The 10,079-nt window shown below is 42.9% G+C and overlaps 1 protein-coding gene across 1 annotated transcript; it reads left to right on the top strand.

Annotated features, from left to right (window-relative positions):
* Positions 1-9,329: 9,329 nt before the first annotated feature.
* On the top strand, positions 9,330-10,079 carry LOC145937942 (uncharacterized). The gene has a single exon (XM_083041289.1). It carries the CDS (start codon positions 9,375-9,377, stop codon positions 10,077-10,079), a length of 705 nt encoding a protein of 234 aa, XP_082897415.1. The 5' UTR covers positions 9,330-9,374.

Raw genomic sequence — 10,079 nt, 5'->3', positions numbered from 1 at the left:
GCGTCCCCCATCGCGAAATTACTAGATCTTCGAGAGCCTCCCTTATTTTCGATCCGTTCGCCGATCTAAGCGTCTTACACTCTATCCACTTGGTGAATAGATCTTGAATCACCAAGAGATACTGAAATCCCGATTTACTCCGGGGTAACGGTCCCATAATATCCGCTGCGACTATCGTCCACGGCGCTTCCGGGATCCGCCTACCCATAAGTCCCGCAGGGTTGGCTTGCTCGACCTTAGTCCTCTGGCACGTATCGCATCTCTTTACGTATTTGACTACGTCTCGAAACATTTGCGGCCAATAGTACGATACTGCCAGACGCTGATAAGTTTTATCGATACCGAGGTGTCCGGATTGGGGAACATCGTGCGCTTCGTGTAACGCCTCCCCCCTCAATTCGCAAGATAATACCAGTTTCCACCTATCCAAATCCTCCACTATCTCTGAAATAACCGGTTTCGATCTTAGGAAATATAATCGCTCGTCTAGGACTCTCCACTGATTGTATCGCTCCGGCTCTTGTACTACTTGTACGTACCGTCGCTTGTACCATTTATCTTTACTCTCGGTATCCGGGATATCGACGATTTCGGCCGGCGCGATCAAAGCGACATTAACTTCCCCCTCGTGGCTTCGCGATAAGGCGTCAGGCACATGGTGTAGTGCGCCTTTCCTATGTACGATCTCGTAGTCGTATTCTAGTAACTCGAGGGCCCACCTCGCTAGCCTGCCCGTGGGGTTTTTTAAATTATGGAGCCATCTCAAACTACTGTGGTCGGTTATGACTGTGAACCGGTAGCCCTCTAGATACGGTCTAAATTTCTTAATGGACCACACAACGGCTAGACACTCCTGCTCGGTAACAGAGTACTTTTTCTCGGGGTCTGCGAGGGCTCGACTCGCGAAAGCGATCACTCTCTCCCCCTCCCCAAAAGATTGCGTCAAAACAGCTCCTACTCCTACCGAGCTGGCGTCTGTTTGTAACACGAAAGGTTTTTCGAAATCCGGGCATGCCAAAACCGGGGCCGTTGTGAGGTGTTCTTTAATAGATTGCACCGCGTTAGACTGCTCTATCCCCCACTCCCATCGCTTATTTTTCTTAAGTAGACGGGTCAAAGGTTCCGTAATCGTGGCTAACTGGGGTATAAATCTGCGGTACCAAGAGGCCATTCCTAGGAAACGTCTGAGTTGTCGGATGTTTCTCGGTATCGGGAACTCTAAAACGGGTTGCGTCTTTTCCGGATCAACTGTGAGTCCCTCCCTTTGAACGATAAAACCAAGGTACTTTACTTGGGACTTGCAGAACTCACACTTCTCCGGATTGATTGTCAAACCCGCTGCTGTTATTTTTGCTAAGACTCGCTTCAACCAAACTAAATGTTCTTCAAAAGTAGGAGTCGCGATAACTATATCATCCAAATACGCGAACGCGAATGGTTCCATCTCCGGACCGATTAATTTATCTAACAATCTCTGAAACGTGGCCGGGGCTCCAGTGAGCCCGTACGGCATCCGTTTGAATTGATACAGCCCCTTACCCGGGACGCTGAACGCGGTGACTTCCCTACTTCCTTTCGCTAAAGGGATCTGAAAGTAGGCCTGACTGAGATCGAGAGTCGAAATGTAATGGGCCGCCCGAAGTTTGTCCAAAATACTATTCATGTTAGGCAGAGGGTATGCGTCCTTTTTCGAGATCTCGTTTACCTTTCTAAAATCTAGACAGAATCGGTACTTCCCGTTAGACTTCTTCACCATCACCACCGGGTTTGACCATTCACTGAACGAAGGCTCGATTATACCCGCGCGTAACATCTTATCTACTTCTTCGCGGATGGCCTCCTGTATTCGCGGAGAAACTACATAGCAACGTTGTTTGACCGGCCTATTAGATCCGGTGTCGATACAGTGTTCTGTAAGTGACGTTACCCCGGGAGTTTCGCTCGGTATCGGGACGGTCTCTTTTAAAAATTCGTCTAACTTTTCTCGTTGGGTTATGGTGAGTTCGGGTAGTCCGCTGCACGTATAATCGGTTCTCTCGGTAGAATCGAACTGATGGCGGACGGTAGGTTGCCGCGAAAAGAACCACTCGGATCTTGCCAAATCTAACCCTATGCCGAATTTGCACAAAAAATCCATCCCGACAATACAGGAAACTGCCAGATCCGGTAGCAACCCTACCATAAGTTTATGCTCGACGTCGCCTAACCGGAGGGGTACTTCGCAAATTTCGCCGATTCGCGCTATCTGACCGTTTGCTGTCCTTATTTTCCGTCTTGGTATCGCGACACGGGCATTTTGAGAGATCTAATCAATTGAATGCCTTTACTCCCGAAGAGCGTTCTACTAGAACCGGAATCTACCAGAGCGGTCAACGGGTTTCCTCGTATTTGTATATTAAAATATTGCAATGGCGGAAACTCGGTATCATCCAACGTAACGTATGACTGAATGCTGGCCGAATTTACATTTTCGCGGGTCTTCTCCACCGGAGTCGTTAGGACCCGTTCTACCGACTCCCGCCCCCGTTTCCCGAACATTTAGGGCAGGTACGCAGCGTGTGTTGTTTCTTTCCACACCGATAGCAGTGGAGATTTCGCGCCTGCCTACAGTCTCGCGATCGGTGTCCCTTCCCCTCACAGTTCCAGCATATCAATTCGGCTAACCGGGTATTATTCGCGGCGGAAGTTGAGGGTTTCGGCTCGGAATTGGCGTCCGATATCCCGTTCGCGGAGGGCCCCCCTCCCGTCTCGGTAGCCCCGCCCTTCTTTCCTTGATGTTTCAGTACGGATATTCCTGCCGCGGTAATCGTCTTAGAATTTTTCGAGGATCGCGGGGTTGCGCGATAGGCAAGTTCCGGGAAAATAGAACGCGTCGCGACTGGTAGCTTGTCTAGATCGTAGCATTCTTCTACCTGAGAGGCCAACGTTTCCAACGAGCGAAAGTCGTAAATCTCGGTACGGCGTACCGCGACGCGCAATCTCGGTAGCATATTTCGGTGGGCGTAGTTTAGTTGCTCGCCTAGATTCCATGTGGGGTCTAGGCGTTCGAATAAAGCCTGCATACAGGTTATATAATCCGCCACCGGCTCATCTTCCCCCTGTTTCCGGCGCATGATTTCATCCCTTAACATGAACTGAAAATTTGGACAACCGAAACGCGAACGCCATGCGGCCTCAAAGGCTCCCCAAGTATGCCAAAGATGTCGATTCAATCGGAACCAGTGAGCCGCGGTGCCCGATAGAAAGAAGGGCAGACACTTAAAAATTTCCTCATCGTCTAAAGGAATTAATTGACGACCCTGCTCTATTTTAATTAGGAAAGCTTCCGCTTCCCCATCCCGGGCCCCGGAGAAGTTGAGGTTCCACTTCCTCATAATATTATACGCGTCCATTGCCGTATTTGCCCTACCGCGAAGTAGTCGTGGGTTAAGGGCCCTTCGCAACTCGGGGGGGGTCGGGACCTCCACCCGTGTCAGGGGTCGTCTCGGTACCTGCCTAGGCTCCCCCCCGACCGCCCCTTCTTCCTCTTTAGGTTCGTCATCGGAGGAATTATCGGATATCTCGGGGGTAGATACGTGTTCCTTCCCGGCTAAGTTCGCAGCCTCGAATCGAAGCAGTCTACTCCGGAGGGTGGGGAGAATCCCCTTCACTGATAATCCCCTAGTCGCGAGTTCCCTCTTCAGCTCGTCCACCTTGAGAGCGCATATCCATCCCAGGCTCTCTTTAGTGGTCATTGTCGCGAAATATCGCGAGAGAAAGAAATATTGGCGATAATCAACGCGTATCTCTCGTTCTTAAACCCAGTACGAACGTCACCGAGCGATAAGAGACGGAACCAGTACGCCTTAAATATTTTTCCGTCCCGCGAGATCGTCGAGTTCCGAATCTCAAATAAATATTACCTCCCTATTATTCGACCTCGCCAACCCAACGCGACCCAATACATCAAATTCCGCAACCGTGATCTCAATCGTTCCGTCTCAAAATACAGAGAGTCCGCTCCTTTGTCTCGAGCGTCGAAATATTTCGGGAGTATCCTTGGTGATTCATTCAAGGACTTGCGCTAACTCACACATATAATACCCAAAAGAAATTATTATGCTTAAACATTCCAATGTATCCGATCAAGTCGGAGTGCTCACGAAACTGTACACGCGGGGACACACCGAAAGAGAGAGAAAAAAAAAATATTGGGAGTAAAGAAAATATATCACCCGACAGAATCCTTCGATTCCACTTCGTTACTCTAAATATTTTATTACCAACGATAAGATTCATATAACAGAAAAAAAATTATTGAATGAAAAGATGCAGCGTTATTCCAAACAAAAAATAGAACTGAAGCGAGAGGGAAAGAAAAAAAAGTATATATATATATCCTTCAATTACCCTGTCCCCGGTAGGCGAACATTCCCGCCGAAAATTATATTCCCAATACTATACAATCGTAATGACTTTACTCGAATTCTCTTCATTACACCGAGTCTCAAAGAGACATATAAGGACACACAATATTATTGTAGGTAACCGATACGCGGTGTTTACCGTGCCGCGCGCGAGCTTCAAAGGAATGCGTGCCCGAGCCCGCGCAGCGGTTCTCCACCTCGAGGGAGAAACAATGTATACGCGATGGCACTCTAAATTCGGGGTTTATTCGTCTCGGCAAGAACCGTTTCACAGGAAAATCTTTTCCCAGCTCAAAATATATTAATTAAAGAAATACAGGCGAGAAAGAAAAAAAAATACACATAAATAACAGAGAAAAAAAAATCTTGAGGAAACAATTAGGCAAACGAAAAATGTTCGGGGAATATGGAACGGCTGTGCGATGGCGATAGCCAACACAAAGAAATCTCCTATCTCTCTCCTGACTCCTCTCCTTATCTCCGTCGCTTAACCGAGTCTCAAATTTCTGAATTAACCGAGGTATTAAAAATAATTTTCCCTCGGGCCCCACGTTGGGCGCCAAATTTGCAACGGACTTTTCCTTCCCGTGCCGCGCAACTTCGTCACTGTTCTCGGTATCTCGACACACAAAATTCGACAGATTGCTTGGGCGCCAGGTACGGTCAGGCCGCACCACTCAAAATAACACGATAGTTAATTCTACGATAGTGACGGCTTAAGCTCGGTAACTCAGTTTCTTAATTGGCAGAGGGGCGGGATTCTTATTGCGGGGAATCATACTCGGGGCTTCGGAGAGAAGGAGAGTCATTAAATCGGCACACTGATAAATTTAAATAAAAGTTAATTAAATATATTTCACATTAGACAATTGATTGCAGTTTCACATTACGTATTTACGTCCTCGTGACTCGGTAGATCCTCGACACTCGAGGTGTTATAACACAATTATGGTTCGATATTTATCGCTACCGAGGGGAACATATCCCGGATTATCCTTCACTCGAGGAGGCGGGGGAGAAAGACTTTTCCCAACTTACAAGACTCAAATACTCGACACAAGACAATCAGAAACGAAACTCGATAATTAATTAAACTAACAGTTATACACAAAATTCTGGACTGTCGACTCGGTACGGCTCTCCACGGAGAGAGAGAGAGAGGCTGCGCAGTTCTTACTTTAATGGCGAATCTCGGTACGGGCCTCGCGTTTCGGACACTCCCGAGGGCTCGGTAACAAACGTAATTAACAATGACAACGATAACAATCTTAACCGTGCTACTGGAGACGCGAGTCCCCGCCGAGTTCGCTCTTACCGAGACTTCGAAGTGGTGGCCTTACAATAATTAGTCGTCCGTCGATGTCGCACGTGGTTCGCACGCCGCCGTCTCGTCGAACAGTGTCCGACTCTGGGCTCACGGCACGCCGGTAGCCGGCGTCGGTGGCGCTGCGCGCGCCGCCTATAATCGATCCTGGATCCTCTGTCGACGATAGTCGATCCTTGTGGGCCTCGTTGCCCCGGTATTTTTCGAAACGGCTCTCGGTACTCTTCGGAATGTTAGTGCGGATAATGTGGCTGCTCGCTGCACGTTCCGAATAATTGTTTCTCTCCTTCTCTATTGGCTGTTGACTTGCGGGGGGGGGAACCCGCCGAGAGGTGATCAGTCTCCGACGGTTCCGCTTTCCTCGGGACGGTGCCGGCGGCTCCACTGGAGCAGCCATCCCTGTCTCGGGATGTTGGTACCTTTTGATGGGCTCCTCCGCTTAATTCCGTCCGCTATCCGAGGCTGTAAAACGTATCCGGCAGTAACGGGCCCTTACGTACTTATTCGATTTATGGACAATAAATACCTTACTGTTCCGTGTTACTCGGCGTCCCCGAGCGCACCGCTTCCACCCAGGTCGTCCATTCTTGCTGCAAATTTCCGCCATCCCACGATGGCTGCTCCCCTTCGATACATCCGGGCCTTCTTTGACCACTCACTTCCACTCGGTAAATCTATTGGACTTAATGAACTAAAGGCGAGTCGACGAAGAAAAGTTCGTCGCTCGCCGACCCAAAATTCGCCCTCTCTCTCGACCCTTCCTCGGCCGGGCCGTGCCGGCCCTGTGACGGGCGTTAAAAACGTCACGTCACAAACTATTTAAGATTTTTCCACACACAAGCCTTATTATCGTTTACGAATTAATTCCCTACATGTATATATAAAAAAATCGATGTTTTATACTTAAAAATCTGATTTTACATATAATTTTTAAAAATTATTTTTAGAATTCATAAAGTTAGACAGATCCTCTCCTTTAGTTTGATACATATTTTGGAAAGAAGTAATAACATTCTAAGTATAATCTAATGAATTTTCATCACAAACTCTCAAATACATCAGAACAGAAACGCAATCTTATTGACATATATACTGCATTGACCAAATTTCAATTTTTCAGAATTATATGTACATATATTTTTAATTTTATTATAATTATAGAAAGACATTTATAATTATAGTTATAGAAAGACATTTATACATTATATATTTAACAAAGATACACATTGTATATGTATATATATATAAATATACATATTGTTTACAGATTAAGCAAGAGAAAGAGGCAAAATAAGGACATAAAGAAAAAGAAGATTTAATGTAAAGTATTTTTTAATTAAAAAGATTTTTGTATTATATTCTTTATTTATATATATATCTTTCAACACTTACCGTTTATTTTTTATTGAAGCCTATCCTAAACAAATTAAGAGATATTAAAAGAAATAGTTATTAAGACTCCTGAGGACTTGCAGATATTTACATTTATGACGACAGTGTAAAAATACAAAAATACAAAAATTTTATTAAAAATTTTTGCAAAATACGCTGAAATAAAATATGTTTACACAAAATTACACTTGTAATCAATTAAATAGATGTGTAAAATAGTCTGAACACTTTTCTGTTCTAACAATCAATAAATAACTAAAATTAACGAGACAGAATCATGAGAGAAGATAGGCAAGAGTAGAAACAGGATGCATGTATAAATATAAGATAATGAAAAATTTATTTTGATTATCAGTTTGATTTAAAGAAAACTGACTAGAAGTTACACTTCGCTATTGCTGAGATCTAATCTTTCAAAACTTCTGTTTAATACTTATTCTTTGTCCACACATTTTCTTTTAGAATGTAATAATGTAAATGTAATTCTCTGATAATAACAATTTAATATAAATTAGCATAACAATGTATATACGTATATACTAAAAAAATACATGTATATACGTCATTGTAGCACACACCTTCCATAACCGTAATCTAAATTATGTAATTGAGAACTAAATAACTTTGACACTTTATTCTTTTCTCTTTTCATGATTATTATATTACATTACTCTCATGCACATATATAAAAAAATTTTTAATATAATTTTAAATACACTAAATTTTAAATATAATTTTTAATTTCTTGTTTTAGATATTTCAGTGGTATTTAGGTAGATTTCATGACTGTCGCCATAACAACCTTCATATCAATGATTGGTAGTTTTGGCGACAAAGAAATTTGATTTCCAATATTTCAGTGGTATTTAGGTAGATTTCATGACTGTCGCCATAACAACCTTTATATCACAATGATTTTCGCAGATTGGTAGTTTTGGCGACAAAATAACATACATATTGCTATTGACAATAAACTAATTTATATTAATCACCAAAAAATATATTCTGTTATATAACAACGAAAATGATAGTATACGAATAGTAACATTAGATAAATATGCAATTATATAAGCAAAATTAAATTTTTAATATTTCAGTAGTATATAGGTAGATTTCGCGACTGTCATCATAGCTGCCTTAATACCGCAATAGTTTTGATGACGGTCGCCAAAACTGCCAAATGTAGCCAACTGCCTCTTCATGGAAGAAAGTGTCATGGAAACTGCCCCTGGACATATACAGGGTGTCTCAGACCACCCGTATCACCCTATTATATCGAAAACTGAGCGCGGCAGACAAAAATGTTTCAGACAAAAGTTGTAGGGCTTCAAGTAATGCATTACATAGTAATATTAGTATGACCTTGAAGAGTGTTGTCAAGGTCATATAAAAATGACCTTGAAATTTTTAAATGGAAGTACCTATATTTCATTCCATATTCTTGTAGCTTATCTCGAGAGCTTTTCAAAACACTATATGTAAGTCTCTTTTTATTAAGTAGTTTTCGAATTATGGAGCTTGAAAGTTACAATACCGCCGGCGTTAGCATTACTCAAAGTCTACCGCGCGGAGGTTGCCCGGTCGGATTTACATTTCTTTTGTATGTGCGCGCGCGTATGTCTGTGTGTGTGTGTAAATGTATGGCTAGATGCTACATGTGATTAGGCCTGATGTTCGAAATGTTTACCGTTTACTTCAATACAAGCACGTATTCTTTTCTTGAAATTATTTGTTGCATAAAGAATTTCATCGGCAAAAAGCACCGCTAGGCGGCGCATGGCGTAACAATTAATCCGTACATAAAATTCACTTAAGCGGAATTATTAACAGGCTCTCCAGCGAAGAAAAATGATCTTCTCTTGCAGAAAAGCACGTAACGAAATTCTCATTAATCAGCTATGTCGTATTCAAACGCAGAAGCTTCGGATATGATGCTTATTTTAGATAAATGTGGTGGTCAATTTAGAGCAGCTGCAAGATTGTGGCGAGAACGATACCCAGATCGCGTTCCTCACTCATACAATGTTTTTTCTCGCTTAAGTAAACGAATTATTAATAAAGGCATTATTCAACCTGATCACAATAAAGGTAGACAAATTCGACGCCCAGTTATAGAGGAAAGGACGCCAGAAATTCTTGCATCTGCTCAATTGTATCCCCACGATTCATTAAGGCGTAGAGAAAAAGATTCTGGTATTAGTCGTGCCACGATCCACCGGATTTTTCATGAAAACAAGCTGCATCCGTACAGGATGAGTCTTCACCAAGCATTGACGATTGTCGATTTTAGAAACAGACTTGAATTTTGCAATTGGATACGTCAACAACCACAAAACTTTCATCAGAAAATTTTATTTTCTGATGAAAGCACATTTAAAAGTGACGGGTCTGTAAATACTTGGAACTGTCGTTATTGGGCACAAGAAAATCCTCATTGGTTCCGAGAAATTGACCATCAACATGTTTGGAAAGTCAATGTTTGGTGCGGAATTATTGAAAAACATGTCGTTGGACCGTTTTTCTTTGAAGAGGACTTAAACGGTGCTCGATATGCCAATTTCATTGAAAATAATCTTCCGCTTTTGCTTGAAAATATTCCTCTACAATTACGCCTAAACATGTTTTTTCAGCAAGATGGATGCCCAGCGCATACATCTATAGTTGCTCGTCAACGATTGAACAATATGTTTCCAAACAAATGGATAGGCAAATATGGCCCACATCATTGGCCAGCACGATCACTGGACCTCAGTGTTCTCGATTACTATTTGTGGGGAAGAGTAAAAGATCTGGTATACTGCGAACCCCCAACGACAAGAGATAATATGATTCATAGAATACGCGACGCTATTCGTTCTTTAGATGCCGATGAAATTCTTTATGCAACAAATAATTTCAAGAAAAGAATACGTGCTTGTATTGAAGTAAACGGTAAACATTTCGAACATCAGGCCTAA

Source organism: Prenolepis imparis, unplaced genomic scaffold, assembly GCF_030444845.1.
Source record: "Prenolepis imparis isolate NDT839.2.m4 unplaced genomic scaffold, iyPreImpa1.0 SCAF_6, whole genome shotgun sequence".
NCBI classification, from domain to species: Eukaryota; Metazoa; Arthropoda; class Insecta; order Hymenoptera; family Formicidae; genus Prenolepis; species Prenolepis imparis.
Note: the sequence above shows the minus strand (reverse complement) of the source record. Positions and strands in the feature narration are given on the sequence as shown.